Genomic DNA, 19130 nt, shown 5'->3' with positions numbered 1-19130 from the left:
AAACCTGTGTAAACCTGTTCTACAGATCACTTTATAAAAGATACAGGGAGTGCTGAAAGTTAGACTTATTCAATTTGTGCAGTTTTTATTTGAGAACTTCTGTTTTCTACCATTTCTACCATGTATCAAAACAAGGCATTAAGCTTCATTCAGGCTATCTGCTGGTCGTCCCTCTTTAAACTAATGTCTTGTGAGACAGATTTGGAGAAAGTATGGAAATCCTTTGTAATACATCCAAATCGGTACTTAGGTGAAAAAAACCAAAAGAATAAATGTTCCCAGAGAACAAAACATTTAATACCCAGGTACACAATGTCCACTATAGTCAAATTCTGAGGCAGCTTACAAAAAAAGCTTTATTTAACTGAAACATTGACTTCAGTATAATTTACCCAAGTAAGCTTTCAGCTAGCCCTCAGAATTGAATCTATGTAACATTTTTGAAAGGATAATAAGAAACAACCCAAAACTTTCACACGTCCACAAATACCATACTTAATCTGAAAATTCTTCACTTCTGATAATTCAAGTATCAAGAAAAGCATCATAACATAGGGAGATGAATAAAATTATGACATAGGAGTTTTCTAAAAAAAAGTCTTTCACTGAACAGCAAATTTCAAGATACATTTTTCATAAAGGTGTTTCAGCAATATTAAAATCCATCACTGCCACAAAAGCAAATATAAAAACCCATCAGCGGCATCCCTTGATTTAGTTCCTTTCTATTAAAACTACTCAGGAATTGATAAGACTGGAGCGTCTCTTATCTTATGACAAAGTTGTAGGGTTAAAAATGAAAGAAAAATCTATATCCATTACATTTATCAGACAAGCATTTTACCACTTCTATTTTTATTATCCATAGTTGTAACAATTAAAGTTGTTTCAATTGTTGAAAAATCACAGAATCACAGAATGGCTGAGGTTGGAAGGGACCTCTGGAGATCATCTAGTTCAACCCCCATGCTCAAGCAGGGTCACCTAGAGCACATTGCACAGGATCATGTCCAGGCGGGTTTTGAATATCTCCAGAGAAGGAGACTCCACAACCTCTCTGGGCAACCTGTTCCAGTGCTCTGTCACCCTCACAGTGAAGAAGCTTTTCCTCATGTTCAGATGGAACTGTCTGTGTTTCAGTTGGTGCCCGTTGCCTCGCGTCCTGTCGCTGGGCACCACTCAAAAGAGTCTGGCTCCAACCTCTTGACACACTCCCTTCAGATATTTGTACACATTAATAAGATCCCCTCTGTCTTCTCTAGACTAAAAAGACCCAGCTCTCTCAGCCTTTCCTCATAAGAGAGATGCTCCAGTCTCCTCATCATCTTTGTAGCCCTTCGCTGGACTTGCTCCAGTAGTGCCACATCTCTCTTGTACTGGGGAGCCCAGAACTGGACACACTACTCCAGATGTGGCCTCACCAGGGCTGAGTAGAGGGGGAGAATCACCTCCCTCCACCTGCTGGCAACACTCTTCCTGATGCACCCCAGGATACCATTGGCCTTCTTGGCCACAAGGGCACATTGCTGCCTCATGCTTAACTTGGTGTCCACCAGCACTCCCAGATCCTTCTCCGCAGAGCTGCTTTCCAGCAGGGCAACCCCCAACCTGTTCTAGTGCATGCCGTTATTCCTCCTTAGGTGCAGGACCCTGCACTTGCCTTTCTTCAACTTCAGGAGGTTCCTCTCCGCCCACCTCTCCAGCCTGGCCAGGTCTCTCTGAATGGCAGCACAGCCCTCTGGTGTATCCGCCACTCCTCCCAGTTTTGTATCGTCGGCAAACTTGCTGAGGGTGCACTCTGTCCCTTCATCCAGGTCATTGATGAAGAAGTTGAACAAGACTGGACCCAGGACTGACCCCTGGGGGACACCGCTAGCTTCAGGCCTCCAACTAGACTCTGCGCCGCTGATCGCAACTCTCTGAGCTCTGCCATTCAGCCAGTTCTCAATCCACCTCACTGTCCACACATCTAGCCGACACTTCCTGAGCTTGTCTATGAGGATGTTATGGGAGACAGTGTCAAAAGCCTTGCTGAAGTCTAGGTAGGCAACATCCACTGCTCTCCCCTCATCTACCCAGCCAGTCATTCCATCATAGAAGGCTATCAGGTTGGTTACGTATGATTTCCCCTTGGTGAAGCCATGCTGACTACTCCTGATCACCTTCTTGTCCTCCATGTGCTTGAAGATGGCCTCCAGGATGAGCTGCTCCATCACCTTTCCAGGGATGCAGGTGAGGCTGACTGGCCTGTAGCTCCCTGGGTCCTCCTTCTTGCCCTTTTTGAAGACTGGGGTGACACTGGCTTTCTTCCAGTCTTCAGGCACCTCTCCTGTTCTCCATGAGAACAATATATGTATTCTCCAATATATGTATATATTTGAAATGTGTATCTAAAGATATCACTAAAAAAAATTAAAGTGTATATCTAAAGATTTTCATTTAAAAACCTCATCCACATATGTTTCTTTACAACAACCAGTTGTTACAGATATTTTTAAAGATGCAGTCCTCTATAAAAGAGACCATCTGAGAGTCTTCACAGCCAGACAGATATGTGATTAGAGACTACTGAAAACAGAAAGCCACATTTAGCATTCTAATACTCTTTTCTAATTATGGAATAATTTTTAGCAAATCTTTTCCTGCCTCCTCTGATGACAGATTAGGTGGTGAGGCAGAACACTGTAAAGAGATTCAGTTTTCACAAGTCACTGTGCCAAGTAATAGCGAAGAGCCAGAAATTATTGTCATTGCGAGCGTCAGTTTAATATATTACACTCATTGTGTTAGACCAATTGCACCGTCTCTTTATTACTGGCTATTTTCCCTTGGGATCCACACAATATACTTCCTAATTTACAGCTTCTTGCCCTTTTATTGAAATAGGCCTAACAGGATTCCTCCCTTCCTTCCCATCTTCCTTCCCTGAAGGATTTCATATTGCCTATTAAGAGGCCCATGAACGTTCTGACTAGAACTTATCCTCTAGATTCAGGAGCAGTTTCAACCTGAATAAGCCCACCCCACTGATAACAGATTTATCCATCCCCACCCTCTTCTCCTTTCTATTCAACTTCTTGCTCCCTGCTTGTCCTGGCAGAAGAGTTCATGCTTCATTTCACTGCACAGTGGATTGGCTCTGGGAATTGATCCAGGTTAAAGCTATCCAGGAAATAAAGGCGAGTTTTAACCTCAATCAGTCCCCCGCATGAACGTCTGTCCTGGCAAAAGAGAGGTGGGGGAAGGGGGGAAGTGGCATCAGGGATAGAGGAGGCAGTTTGCACAGGGGGGTACAGAAACCAGAACTGCTTCAACCTCCACCAGCTTAAGTTTATGAACTGCTTCAATTTATACCAATTTATCAACAGAACTACAGCAGTTTATGCAAAAGGTGAATAGCGCTTTTAACACATCCACTCTGTAGCAAAATTAAGTTTTGCAAATATTGACAGGCTTCTCCAAAGCATAAATCTATTCTAAGTTTTCCAGTAACATTTGGTTTACACCTTGTAACATCAGCTGTCCAAATGCTTTTCAGTAAGACAAAAGATGGTATTATTTCTAAATGGAAACTGACACTCTTTTAGGCTATTTTTAAAGACACATTTAAGACATGCTGGTGTTGCAGCGGACTATTTTCTAATCTGCATAGTATAATTCACAGGTCATTTCCCTCTAGCTGAGCAGTGTAATCATCAAATAAGTATTAACAAATTATCACAGTAGCATACCGTGTTGGTGGTTTTCACTTAGATGGGTTAGCGTGCAACATAACCGAGGCCCATCTGACAAGCCTATTTCACAGGATCATGCCAGTGCTTCCATAAAGCAGTTCTGTTCACTTGGCCATCAGCAACAATGCACACTAAAAAACAATTTTCCATTATTTGGATTAAAACAAACCTTCCAAGTAGAATCACAGAATGGTTGAGGTTAGAAGGGACCTCTGGGGATCATCTAGTTCAACCCCCATGCTCAAGCAGGGTCACCTAGAGCACGTTTTCCAGGACCCTGTCCAGACAGCTTTTGAATAATCTCCAAGGAAGGAGACTCCACAACCTCTCTGGGCAACTAGTTCCAGTGCTCCGTCACCCTCACAGTAAAGAAGTTTTCCTCATGTTCAGACAGAACTTCCTGTGTTTCAGTTTGTGCCCATTGCCTCGCGTCCTGTCGCTGGGCACCACTGAAAAGTCTGGCCCCATCCTCTCTACACCCTCCCTTCAGATATTTATACACACTGATAAGATCTCCTCTCAGCCTTCTCTTCTCCAAGCTAAACAGGCCCAGCTCTCTCAGCCTTTCCTCATAAGAGAGATGTTCCAGTCCCCTAATCATCATCGTAGCCCTCTGCTGGACTTGCTCCAGTAATTCCATGTCTCTCTTGTATTGGGGAGCCCAGAACTGGACACACTACTCCAGATGTGGCCTCACCAGGGCTGAGTAGAGGGGGAGAATCACCTCCCTCCACCTGCTGGCAACACTCTTCCTGATGCACCCCAGGATACCATTGGCCTTCTTGGCCACAAGGGCACATTGCTGCCTCATGCTTAACTTGGTGTCCACCAGCACTCCCAGATCCTTCTCCGCAGAGCTGCTTTCCAGCAGGGCAACCCCCAACCTGTTCTAGTGCATGCCGTTATTCCTCCTTAGGTGCAGGACCCTGCACTTGCCTTTCTTCAACTTCAGGAGGTTCCTCTCCGCCCACCTCTCCAGCCTGGCCAGGTCTCTCTGAATGGCAGCACAGCCCTCTGGTGTATCCGCCACTCCTCCCAGTTTTGTATCGTCGGCAAACTTGCTGAGGGTGCACTCTGTCCCTTCATCCAGGTCATTGATGAAGAAGTTGAACAAGACTGGACCCAGGACTGACCCCTGGGGGACACCGCTAGCTTCAGGCCTCCAACTAGACTCTGCGCCGCTGATCGCAACTCTCTGAGCTCTGCCATTCAGCCAGTTCTCAATCCACCTCACTGTCCACACATCTAGCCGACACTTCCTGAGCTTGTCTATGAGGATGTTATGGGAGACAGTGTCAAAAGCCTTGCTGAAGTCTAGGTAGGCAACATCCACTGCTCTCCCCTCATCTACCCAGCCAGTCATTCCATCATAGAAGGCTATCAGGTTGGTTACGTATGATTTCCCCTTGGTGAAGCCATGCTGACTACTCCTGATCACCTTCTTGTCCTCCATGTGCTTGAAGATGGCCTCCAGGATGAGCTGCTCCATCACCTTTCCAGGGATGCAGGTGAGGCTGACTGGCCTGTAGCTCCCTGGGTCCTCCTTCTTGCCCTTTTTGAAGACTGGGGTGACACTGGCTTTCTTCCAGTCTTCAGGCACCCCTCCCGATCTCCATGACCTTTCGAAGGTGATCAAGAGTGGCCTAGCAATGACATCTGCCAGCTTCCTCAGCAATAACTATACTATAGCTAGCAATTAGGTGCTATGCACTGTAGCAGTAAATGTTAAGAAATTAAAAATTTGCTGTTAGCATATAATTTGTTAAATTTTCCTAGTACAGTCTTTAATAAATTGAAAATACACAAATTACATAAGTGCTTAAAATGTTCAGAACAGCTATCTTTGCCACCCAAATTCTCTGAATATCAATTTTAAATTAAATCATATGAGCTTACAGGAAAAAGATGTATATAACCAATCTTAGTTGTCTCAAATGTAGCTCTTAACTAACTAGCACATGTTTTTGATTTCAAAAATATATGCTTATTAAAGACCTCCTGAAGAGGATTTCACTGACTAGATTTCTACAATAATGCTTTAAGTGTCTAGAATAATATGGTAAATAAACATTTTCTACTATCAAATAAAGACAGACTCTAGGCAACATAGCCTCTAGCAGAACCAGAAAGGGTCCTTACACTTCAGTAGCGTTACTCCAAATTCACCCTGGGATTTCAGCTAAATTTTAACTGAAGACAAAATCAGCCCCATTTGCTTACCCGGGCCATTATAAAATTTGGCCCCAGAAGAGCCTATTTTTTTTTGCTTGAGCTCTAAAAAGATAGTTTTGAAAATGAAGCAAGAATGTCTCTGTTGCTAAGCAGAATTATACCTTCTGCCAAATATTTTTCCTTAAGTACCACAACCTAAGGAAAAATATACATGCCAGAATTGCATAATTTCAAGTTGCAATTGACATGTAATGGATTCTGCCAGATAATCTCAAAATTATTGTTTCTAGTATATATGGATGAGATTTAAGAAAAGATGGCTTAAGCAAAGTCTAAATCATAGGATTTTACAACAAAAAGAAAACCAAATTAACCTTTTCTTTGGCTATTTTAATGGGACAAAATATTTGACTTTTTCTGTTTTTAACTGAGTCTACACAGATACATGGATGTTGTTAACTTGCATAAAGCACACCCGGGCAAACCCTGCTGAACTATGTCAGTGAATTACCTGTTTCAATTTCTCAAGAAACTCAGATGTCAGAAGTCAAGGGAGGTAACCCTCTTGTAAAAAGTGCAATACCATCCAAACAAAGGACTAGAAAGAACTATTCACTGAAGCCTTTAATGCATGTCCCTAGCAACATAATACAAATCCGGGCTCTGCTGACCCATTCAGCAACGTGCAACATCTGATATGAAAATTTTTGTCACCTTTTCATTAGGTGGATAGGTGGGATAGCCCACAACGTGACAAGAGGCAAGTACAGACTGGGTATAAATCAGGCTACAGGAACATGCTATATTTAGGATATTTATCTTTGAAAAATGAAGTTAAGAAGTCTTAAACTTAAAGAACATCTGTATTTTTAAAGCACACCACAGTTAATCAGTTACCTAAACAATCTTCATACAGCATTCCCTGTAAAAAAACAGGTCATTTCAAGCTAGCTAGCCAAGTTCAATTAATTTGAAAGTTCCTTAACTGGAAAAAACTTAAACTGGTTAATTTTTTTCAACCACATACCAGCTTCCTGAGCTGAATAAAGCCATAAAATGACACCAAGCAAAATATTTTGATCTCTTGCTCCCCAACTTATTCACAGGAACACACCTCTATCCTCAACACTCTTGTACTTGTTTCATTCGCACAGTGAACCATATACACACTATGTATACGGATACAACCTACAAAAAGGTAAAAAGACAGTGCTTACCACATAGGCCCGTAAATGTTACAGACATTTCAAGATCATGCATATACATAACTCAAGGCTCAGGACAACATACTGGAATTCTGAAAAGCTAAGCTACTTTCATCAAAAGTTATTTGATAGTCCAATGTTTTACATTGCTTATGTTTTTTTTTCCCCAAAAATCAAATTATATCACACTGAGACCTCAAAAGATTGAAGATTTCTTTCCTAGATGTATCTGCATTCTTGACTACAGTTGTCTTTGCAAAAATAACAAATGCAAATCTTCATCTCACTGCAAAGCCCTGAAACATCTATTTCTTGAAGGAAAACTAGAACAGAACGCATAGCACACTGATCTGAAGTTGCGTGCCAACCCAATATTCACCCACTCAAGAGCAGAGCCAGAAGCTCACCTCCCTTCTGAATTTGGCATCAAACTAGAACCACAGGTACCAGCTTAAATGTGGCATGTCAGGGCTTGAATCCCACATGAAGTTTGGACTGCCATTCTTCCTTCTAGATTCCCTCTAGGTTTTGATTCAGCAGCTATAGATAAATATTTACCAAGAGTTATCAGAAGCAGCTGTCCACACCTTTGGATAATCCAGTAATTAAACTCTACGAATAAGATGTACCTGAGCAGGTTAGAAAAACATCCCCATAATAATCATGTCCTCTCACTGCTTTTTTAATTTTCTGCAAATCTACCTTCCTAACCCAAAATGATAAATGACTGGGTAAAAAATAAAATCTTCAGCCACAAGTAGACTTTAGGATACAAAACCAATTTCATCAAGAGTTAAAATAAATAATTATCAAGATGCATTTAGTATTGTGTTCAATGAAAGAAAATTGCAGCTTTTGTGTTAAAGAACACCATGGTGCATGTCTGAGATTTCTCTCATTTTGGCCTTTCATAGATTTTTCTTTGTTTTACTAAGGGGAAAGACAAGTTAATTACAACAGTTAAGTCCTTGAATGGGTGATACGTTTTTCAAAGTTTACTCATCAACTCATCATCAACTAGAAATGTTTTTCATGCATGAAAGAGCTGTTACAGCATAATTATCTGTCTTAGCCCAGAAACATCCATTCCAAAAGCAAGAATCCAAAATATTTATTTTCTGTTAAACTAATGTGGGGCACAGCACAGAAAGACTGAAGAACTCAAATGTGCCTCTACTTACTTGTTTCCTTTTGCTATGGAGTTTTGGTCTCACATATGCGAGAGCCTTTTATCAGATCCACTAGATGGTGCAATCTATCTTCTCCATTAAAAGTGTTTGGAGTTATAATATATGAAGTAGTTAATTTTTAAAGAGAAAAAAGAAGAAGTTATGCTATTAAGCAAGGAAGGTTTATTACTGGAAGAACAACGAACCAACTGAATGTAAGGGCTCAGAAAAGATCTGGGCTTGAAGCTCGCATATGTTAGCAGCCAACACCTCCATTTTCAAAAGAAATACTATTTCATCCCATTTCAGAGCTTAATAATGAGGTTCAACAAAATTTCCATCATATGAAAAAAAACCTGATTAGAACAGTATATTTTAAATGATATAAGTAACATCAGCAGGAAAATAATCAAGCCAATAGGTGGTTAGCATAATTAATAAGCAATGGGAATGCCATTCAGCTGAATGTTAGTATTTGAAAAACAAAATTTTGTCTTGAGTATTTCAAAAGAAAAACCAGTACCCACTAAGAATAGAATCCCACAGCTACATTCTGACATCTCCCTTGTCAGCCATAATCTTGACCTAAAGCTGGTTATTTTTTCACTTCAGATTCCAGTTCCCAGTCTTGATAAGAGATTAAATCAAGATAAAGAAATAGAAAAAGCTACTGCCAGGTAAGGAGGGGTGTAAATCTGCAGCACATCATCAGCCCATCTTCACAGTCTTGTCCCATTAAAATAAATAAATAAGATTAAACAGTTATTGTACTGTCCCATGGCCAGTTACAATGGAGAATGTAAAGCAGTTCAGGTTCACACTGTAATTAAATCTATATTAATTGTTCATCCTTCCATACCTTAGATAGAGCACTATCTCAATGACAGATTACAACCTTGAACTGGATCACAATCAAATTTTATTTCAGACCTCGCCAAGTTCTCAAATGTTCAAGGTCTGCCCTATCAATGAAAGAGATTCTGTGCTGCTTGTTGTTCTCCCAGTAAGTAGTTACTTACCGCTAGGAACTGTATGCACTGCCTAGACAAGTCCTAGGCTAGAAAGCAGGGTATAATGTTTCACTAGTGTCTCAGAAATGAAACAGGTGCACTGCTTTCTGTTTGGTAGGCTTACATGAAATCAGCAGACCTTTGAAGCAATTTATTAATTTTATCCTGGCTGGTTTTGGCGGAGATTCAAAAAAATTCTTTATTTTTATTCCCACCAATTCCTATTTTTTCTCCTCAAACAAGATTTTCTTTTCAGGACCACATAGACAGTTGAGATGTTCTGCAAAGAAAATTTGATTTTTTTCCCAAGCAACATAAACTGCATCAACTGCATCTTAATATATTAGCAAATTGATACTAAACTTCATTTCTTCTCTACCTTTTGAAAATAATTCCACCAACTATAATATGAAAACACAAAATACTACCAACTTATCTAAAATTAGTGGAATATTTCTTGATTGAACATTTTCCTTTGGAAAAAGGTCACTTGAAAAAAATCTCCATGGAAACATGTCTATCATGATGAAATTTTGTTTAAAAGGTCATTGCTTTTTGCTGGTATTTGAGCTTAGGACAAAAAATGTTCTAGTTCTTCATTTCATTCTAGAATTTTGAATATTTTAAACAAAAACACCAAATCCTGCTTAACAATCTGTAAAGAGTAAATGGAAAATATGGAATAAAAGAATAGATATATCAGTGTGAAAGGCAGCCTAGCAACTTACTCAATTATATCGAACTCACCACCAGCAATGCATCTAACAGTATCTTTACATGGAGCTCATCCGTATGCCTTTTGCCTGTTTTTAATTTGGGTAGTGCTTACATACACCACTGACCTTATGGAGTGCAGGAGCCATTACCGGCACCAAAAATCCATTGTAAATGTAATTCACGAGCTGGTTACGTATCAAGGGATGGGCTACCTAAGGGAGGAAGAAAAAAAAAAAAGAAACAGAACAGTTCCAATGCAATTTAAAACAAGAAAAGATACCGAATATTAATACTCACTACTAAAAGCCTTCCCCATATTAACAAGATGTGCTGACTTTGTCCCTCTCACCAGCATTTGATTTAAAAACCTGATTCAGGTTTTAAAAAGATTTTTCCTTTTTCAAATAAATACACAAACTACGTTTAATTACAGTAACACTGCCAACGTTAGAGAACAAGGCTTTTCAATCTTCCCATGTGCTGACAAAGATGAACGGATGGACAGCGTAGTGTGTGTGCCCATGCATCAAAAGAGGACTACAGACTCTAATTTTAGCTCCTGCAACCTCGTCAGGGTCACCTGAAGGTGGATTTGCCATCATTAACTCATGGTCTTGCAACAAGAAAAAAATCAGAATAGTGGTTTTCGTATAGTTGAAGAATAGCTCTCTCTAGCAATGGGGTAAGAGCATACTCTTTACATGCCTGTCCCCCAAAACCAATAAAAAACCCCAAAAACCCTAACATTATTCATTCAGTGGGTTGATTAGGAACTTGAAAAATTACTTGTTATTAGAAGCCAAAAATCTACTTTTATAATGATGAATTCATTTTGCTTTCACAACAGAAAGTACATCACCAATTCACACATTTAAAAGTAATCTGGTAAGAGAAAAAAGAAAATTTCATTCAGAAACATTCTAAGTTAATATATTCTATTTGTTGTTTACATAGAGACGGGAATGTCACTGCCTACATGTGGTCACAAATATGTTCTCCCACTTACAGTTCTTTCCAGATCTCCTCTAATTTGTAACCCCCACTTTTGAAAGGAGAAGAACAAGGGTTACCTTTCCTCATGCTGTGATCCACAGAAAAAGGAAAAAAGTAGTAAATGGCAAGAGGTCCTGGCTATCCTGTCCCTTTTTAACCTCTGGCCAAAGTTTTGGCCAGAACAAGCCACATCACAAAAACCACGCACAGAGCAAAAACTCCTGAATCACTGTTTATGTCCTGCAGTAACTGAGCTTTCTTCCGCACTTTGCAGAGGGAAGACTATAAAGACAGAATCAAGCAGCGCTCAAAAAAATACTCATCGTGCATGTCAACTATAGATGCTTACCTATTTTGAGTTTATTTGAAAAATGGTTTTAAAACTATATGCTCTCCTTTGTCTACAACATCCTTTACATTACTTAAAAATGGTATCAAACATGACCTCCTGCAAACACAGGTCTCTTTTTGAAGGATTCCACTTAGACACAAAAAAATGAATACTGTGTCCTCTTCATGTGTAATCATGCACATTAAAAATTTTGTATATTGCATTTAAAGGATGAAAGCTACTATTAGTTTCACTTGTTCAATGCTTTAAAGCAATATAGTCAATCTGCTGCTTTACTGTATTTTTCATACAGGTCTCACTAAACATACCTTTTATTTAACAGTAAAAGTAACTAACTTTTCAATCCTATTCAGCACATTTCTTCAAGTAACATACAAATCCACAGTTTCTGTAGAATTTCTATTATGTTTTAATAAAATACATGCTGGACAAAGGTTCTGTAGAGTTCTCTAGCCTTGAAAACCAATGCAAAAAATACAAAAATCTCATTTTAGTTTTAGACTAGAGACAAAAAAGTAGTAAGGGATCAAATCCAGAAAACAAAACAAAACAAGAAATAATAATTAAGAACAGAGACCAAGCTAAAAGGAATTTATATTCCTAAGAAGATACTTAAATTCAGCTTGGAAAGCTTTCTTCATAAAGTACTCATTAATAGGCAAAACAGATTATTTTCCCTTGTAAACTATTATGACATAAAGGCAGAATGTTTTCCAGCGCTCAAACAGATAAGACTACTTTTTCCTGCATGTGAAGGCATTCAATTTACTTTTAATATCAACAGTGATATTAAAATGCAGTAAACATTTTTTCTTCTATGGAAAACAAAAAAAAAATGCTCCTAATTACGTGATGAAACATCAAGAAGCTGCACATTTATACTGCATTCATTAGAAGCATTTGTCACCTGAAAACCAAGAACATTCATCCTTATAACCAGGACAAACAGGACGAAGCATTTATAAACAATTTATATTAGTGCAGCTTAAAGTCCACACTGTTCATAAAAGTAAATAAATTCTATAATTCACAGGCTTTGCAGAATATATAAAACTACTATTTCAAAAGGGGCGGCCAACCATGCTCCATCACCTGTATCACAGCATTGCAAAACTCGAGGGAATTCATGAACTGGACAAGGGCGGGGGACAAGAGCCAGTCATCTTTCAGCAGACAGTGCCACTCGTCTCCTTTTTCTTCCAGCTTTGCAGGTAAAGATGAGTAGAGGCCACTGAGTCCTGTTGCTAGCACCTGTATTCAAAACAGAAGGGAAATAAGTTAACTTTCCAACTGTCCTGCCCATCTGCTTGATGAGCAATGCTACACAACAAATCATTTCTCTTACTCGTTTCAGTAGCGTAAGAGAGTGATATCGTTAATTTTGCTTCCTTTTGAAAGAGTCGCGTAACAGAAAGGTATCAGTTTTTTAAAAGTACAATATCCTCCTGCTAGGAGCTGCTATTGAGGAGAAAGTGAGGGGGGAAAAAGCAGGTCACCATATATTCTTTTTCTGAAATTACAATTTCTTTTTAAATGCTTGTAAAATAATTGTACGCTTTGCTTCAGTCCTTTCCAGAAGAACTGTTGTATTTCTAAAGTTTGTCTCATTGGTGGTTTGAATGTTACTGCTTACATATGCCTCCATGAAGGGATTTCACTAGGAAATACAAAAAATCAGAAATGGAGGGGGAAGTATCCCAAAGTTCAGCCTCACTTAAACAACAGACTTTTATTCCTAGGCACTGGAATTCAGTTGAGCCCATTCCAAAAAAGAAAATTCTAACTGTTCATAATTTCACATTCCCTTTCCTTATTTATTTGGAAGGGGGAGGGGAAGAAACTAAAAAGCCTGAAATAAATTACTGTATAGGCATTATTTTCAGTGATACTAAGGCTTAGAAATGATTTATTTTGAGTGTCATGCAAATGCAAAACTGTATTTTTAGTTACAATACAAAAAGCATATTTCAAAAAAATTTTTTTTAATATTACTGAATATTTCTAAGGTACCAGTAGTTTCAGAATAAATTTTTATTTAAAGTTATCTGAAGCTGAAAACTTTCTATATACTACTTACAATTCTTATCCTTCTGACATGATTTTATATGACTTCAGGATGCTTTTTTAAATGATCCTTATTTTAATTTGGTCATTAAGACCCAGTCTGATGGAAATCTTTTCAGTTTTCATTCAATGGATTCTTGCAAGAATTCTCCTTCTTTCTGCAAATGGCTATTTGACATCTACCAGTCTAGGTGGTCACAGCCCAGATGAAACACAACTGTTTTATCTATTAGAAAACAAATGCTTGACAATATGCAGGTCAAAGACCAAAAGTTCATGGAAGGGGATTCAGGTCTTGATGACACGCAAGTGTAACCAGTTACAATTGCTGAGCCACCCAGGGGGACAATGGCTGTCTTTTTGAATGCTTTCAATTCCTAAATCATTCAACTTTGAAGATGGATTTCTTCTGGTATGCACAATTAAGCCAAATATTGTGGAAAAAAAATAACTGGGAAAGTTTCTGCTTTGGCATGCTGACCTACTTTTTTTTTTTTTTAAACCAGGAAAAAAAGATGCTTAGCTAGTGTGTTAAAAAACTAAGAAGCTAAAGCCATTGATCAAGGCATTATTTGCACAATTTTTTCTTTTCTTTTCTTTAAGACAGAACAGCTCAAAGCAAGAAGTTAGAAAGATCTTAACAGACCTATAATACTACTTACCTGCAACACCCCTGAGTTATAATCACAAATCCTGGCTTAAGACATTTCTAGGAAGGAACAAATTCTGAACAGAGAACTTGAGTTTCTTTTGTGTTGCAATCTGTTAATTAATACACTTTTGACTTTCCATTGTCTGCTTAAAATTCAATTGCTCTTCATAAACTCATGTAACTTCTCAGTAAGCAAAGCAATCTGATTTCAGAGCTGTGTACTATCCACATTTCTTCTTGATACACAAGCTTAGTTCTTAAACACATGAAACCGACCTTGAGCAAAACACACTACTCTCCACTAAAAGAGGCGATGAACTTGTAATCAGTCAGTGTCTTGAAATGAGGAATTCCTTAGTTTGTCTGACTTACTGAACAAAGAAGTGATAGATGTAGCTGTTAAAATGTGTGAAGTTAAAAAAACAAACAAAAAAAACACTTATTTTTGCTATGAAGTGCAACCTTTTTACTAGCTTCACAAATGGCTCTACATGAAATTATGTTTCTAAGGCACAAAGAAACAGAGTGTTTATTGGAAGCAATTTCCTCTATTTATTTAGACAACATTATTTGATTTTTTTTTTTTAAGACGTTATGGTATAAACAGGACTACCACTTGAAATTACTAACAGAATGTTTTATACACATTCTTCGCATTCTATAACCAGGCATACAAAATAATGCATGCATATAGATTGCTTTATGGAATTTTCATCAGTAAAAAGACAACCATCCATGATAAAAATCTTAGGAGGGAAGGAAATAAACAAGGGCATGTCTGGGGAGGGGGGGGAAGGGCAGAGCAGGATTGGTTGTATTTTTTGTTTTTCCCTGAACAGTGTGTCCTTTTAGACCTGTTCCAACATTTCTCATGTCAACCCTACATGCTTACCTACTTTTACAAGCATCTCCATCTTGCAAATACCATGCAGGCCAGCAGAGGACTGCGCTAGCTGCTTTGAGGCATAGACGTGACCTCAGCTTCTCTGATTTAAGCAGTACACAGCAAAGGCACTGACACCTATCAAGTCTTCTATTGAAACAAAACCTGGTCCCTGAGCTTGTCATGGTCAAACTCAAAAAAGATTTTGTGCTAGTGAGCTAATTCTAGAGCATTGCATTAAAATTTTATTACAGACTTCGGCCAGTCTCATCACTGTTCCGAAAAGTCTGATTTTAGAACATTTTGACAGGAAGCTTTCCTAATTAGAATGATTGTCAGTCATGGCTCCTTGCTGTTGGAAGGTTAATACAGCTGGCTTTTATCCTCAGTGAAAAAGGCTTTTTTAAATTTTAATTAATTGGAAGATGTAATCATGTAAGTTATAGCATGGATCTAATAATGGTGTATGTCTCGGGGACAACTTAAGAACCAAGTTCAGCATTCTTTACCAGCCTCTATTAAACAAGGTCAACTGGAGGCTCTCAGCACAAGAAATGTGCCATGTATGATGCAGTATTTGCAACGAACACAGGAAATGGTTTAGAAGGGTGGTTTGGGAGTTTGCAGGCCACCTCCAGACTCCAACCCGCCTCTGACCTACCACTCAAAGGACAGCAAGCTGAGGGTAAAGTTAGACACCTCTGGCTGGATCAGCTGCCTTGCACTAATGCTTAAGGTGTAGGCATCCTAGCGTTCTCTGCTCTGAAGCTCTTTGCTTTAACAGCTAGTCAACTCTTTTTTCCACTTTCTTTTTTCTGGCATTTATTAAACTAAAACACAGGCCATGCAGAAGATAAAAGAATCAGTCCTGGCATACAAAAGCAACTTTTCTATGGGATGATATTTGGTTTTGAAACCATCCACTGAAAATCCCAGATTGACTTTTGCCATGAGGCACACAAAAGCAGGAAAATGCAGAGGCAGGTGTTGTCATGTCCATCCTGCTTTAGCTTTAACCTGCAACAGGACAGCTTGCTTTGTTAAATTAGATTCTTTACTTGTTTAATAGCAATGGTTTTCTATTCACATTGTAAGATTGATTTGTTTAAATGGTGAGATAGAGCATGCTTTCAGATTTAACAACAAGACGCTCTGCTACCAAGTTTCATAACAGACTGCAACATACCATAGTGGTGGCATGCCTGAGACAGCAATAGAAATATCTAGTTGTGCGTCAAAGAACAAGCCTCCTCCTTATCTTGCAAGGATACTATGTTTTTATAATACTGACCCTATTTTCACTCTTATTTTTTGGATTGTTTGCCTGACATTACAGTGTTGCGAGCATAACTAGCCTAAGCTAGCACTGTCACCAGAAACACCAGTCCAAGAACACCTTGTTCCCATCTCTCACTACCTTCACCCCTTGGTTTTACAGGGGGCCTCAGGGTGAGCTATATCAGTTTTTTCCCTAGTTTTGTTTTCACTTCCATCAGTTTTCCAATTCAACTCGCTGTGTGACTGTAAAAACACTTGTGCTGGCACAAAGGAGCAAAGGGCACTGGTATGGAAACAAGTAGCCAAAGACTAGCTGGAGGACAAGACTGATTTTTGCAGCAGGGCTGGCTCGAACAACATTAAAACTTGTGAAACAGGTGTTAGCAGCAATAATTAAATATGACATAATACATCTTTACCAAAAAAAGACAGAAGAAGAAGAGGAAAAATACAAGGGACAGTTTAAAATTTAAGACTGAATAAAACAACAACTTACCGGGCAAAAGTAGGTGTTTTCTGCTATGTGGTTTGCAACAACATTGTTTTCTGCAGACAGAGACATTATGAAGAGCAGTGCATCACGGGCCTGCTGGCCAACTGTTCCTTCTCGATGGATAAAGGGAATCAGGAGGGAAAAAATGAGGAAATTGGCAGCTCCCTGGTCCTCACTGGTGTGGAAAAACAGTTCTAAAATGGAGGGATCTTTGGCTATTATAGAGCAGAGCTGGTTCAGGAGGACAACCAACTCCGCTTCCACTGCTAGTGTGGCAGTCCCTGAGCAGGAGCTCAGCATCATCATCAAAGGCTTCAAGATGGGCTTGTGATGCAGCAAAGGCTGATGAGACTGGGTAACCAACATTTCATACATTTTGAGCTGCTCGATTTTTGTCTCATCAGTGAACTCTCGCCGTAGGCTCCAAAGAAAGAGCTTTTCCATGATGCTTTCTGAAACCACAAACTCCAGGATGGGCCCCATTGAGGCATCCTTTGCTTGCTCCTCAATTAAAAGGAAAAGCATGTGCTCTACATAATTCTGAACAGTGCTGGCCTCATCAGGTGGAATCGCCCCATACTTTGCCTGAGTGTTTTTCAAAGGATCATGCTTCTCTAAGATTTTTAGAACCTAAAGAGAAACACACACATATCTATCATTTGAGCGCATGTTTAAAAATATGGACCTACCTATACAAGAAAAAAAATAAATCAGAATGATTAACATGAAAAGGCCCAATCTCTTTCATGCTTTTGCTTTTAGCCTAAGCCAAGCAGTCTAAATTTAAAGTTTCACATTTGGCATGTATTTGAGGCCAAAATGTAATGCTTTCATTCATTTTTATAAGCACCTGAATTTGCCAGTTGTCCCACTGCTGAAAAATTGGGGTTCTCGGAAATATGAACAAAATAGGTTCCCTTAGCCTTCCAAAACTTTGCTTCAGTAATGTTTGAGACAAATTTCTCACTGTCACAGCACCCTGAAATCAACGCTCCTCACCACATCTTATATGAAACTAAATGGCCACTGGTGACCACATACTCTTGGAACCTTCAAAATATACTTAGGCTTGAGTAATAATTGTCATCCTGGCACATATACCCCTGGATTAAATTCTATTCTGCAATCGGTGAAGCTTGCTGTCCATATAAAACAACCACTGCATTTAGCTCTTGTCAGGGCTGATCACCAAAGAAACACAAAGGAACAGTGGCTCCACTAATACAGCACCACCACTACAGTCAAGTCAAAAAGATGGCTCTTGGCAGATGGCTCTTCTAGCACTGGAAATGTCTCAAGAACACCACCATTTGTCTGCTCACTTTTCAGAATAGCAGAAACAGCAAAAGCAGAAGCACAGAAATCAATAGTTCTACATAAACCATTAGTTATTCATACTACTGGAGTAAATAAGACCTTATATTACAGTGCACAGAGCAAAACAAATTTGCCTAAAAGAAACTGTAACTCTGATGACATGTGAACATTTTTTAGAATATGCTGAAATGCATATCTTGAAATCTGTATCTATCCACAATATACAACACTGCATAAAGCTTTGCATCCATACATCTAATATACTTTACAAAGGACAGGCAAGTCTTACCTAACACGAAGAAAGGAAGAACAAAAGTTAGCAACAGGGCCCAAGTCCCAGTGAATCAGCAGGAAAGCCAGTAAGATCTACACTTTTCATACAAAGTAATATCATACCACTTCCTTTTCAGATGCAAATCTGGAGTTTAAAGTGTGATTAGTAAAGCCTAACCATAATTTCAAAGGTCAACTACCTTATTGTTTTAAATGTTTCAATATCATCCAGTGCATTCAGCATGATAAACACTTGTTTCCGAGCAGTTCAGCATTATCCTGAAAGAAGGAAGTCAATTCCTATTAATTCAATCTACTTCAAAACAATAAAACTAATTAACATTACCTGTGCCCAGTGTGTTCTAAACACTATCATACATGTTTCTGGGTCAACACCCTGCAGGCTCACAGCCTGCCGATTTTTGCTGAGACTGCTTCCAGAGGACATCATAAGTTCTTCAAAGGTCAAGCTGACTAGGCCATGCTTGATTTCTTTTGAAAATCCGGTAGTCTGTTACAGATGTTCAAGCATCACAATGAGATGATATCCTGTTTTGAGCTTTGATAGCTGCAGAAGCCTGTTAAAAAATACATATATACACATACACATCAAATTATAACATAAAACAAAAAAAGAACATAGTTAAAGAAAACAACAAAACCTTTTTCTTTTTAATTCAGCTTGAAGATGGAATTTTTTAAAGCATGCTATATGGGACCATATTCTCAAACTTTTAATCATAACGATAGTTTTTAATCCTCAAACAGGTCTTTTGAGATCAGTGGTGGAACAAAGGAGCTACTCAAAATAAATATGG

General features: G+C 38.9%; 1 protein-coding gene across 1 annotated transcript in view; it reads right to left on the bottom strand.

The window, feature by feature from the left end:
• The window catches only part of FHIP1A (FHF complex subunit HOOK interacting protein 1A), a 37449-nt gene extending 18686 nt beyond the window's left edge, over positions 1–18763 (bottom strand). Inside the window, exons 1-4 of the mRNA XM_067297116.1 lie at positions 18659–18763; positions 16726–17352; positions 12445–12603; positions 10133–10219 (exon numbers count right to left, since the gene is read on the bottom strand). Coding sequence (XP_067153217.1) covers positions 10133–10219; positions 12445–12603; positions 16726–17352; positions 18659–18763 — 978 coding nt within the window. The remainder of the gene's footprint in view (positions 1–10132; positions 10220–12444; positions 12604–16725; positions 17353–18658) is intronic.
• Between the last annotated feature and the right edge of the window lie 367 nt (positions 18764–19130).

The sequence above is a fragment of the Apteryx mantelli genome, chromosome 5 (assembly GCF_036417845.1).
Source record: "Apteryx mantelli isolate bAptMan1 chromosome 5, bAptMan1.hap1, whole genome shotgun sequence".
In the NCBI taxonomy this organism is placed as follows: Eukaryota; Metazoa; Chordata; class Aves; order Apterygiformes; family Apterygidae; genus Apteryx; species Apteryx mantelli.
The sequence above is the reverse complement of the archived record's forward strand: the minus strand, read 5'-3'. Positions and strand labels throughout refer to the sequence as shown.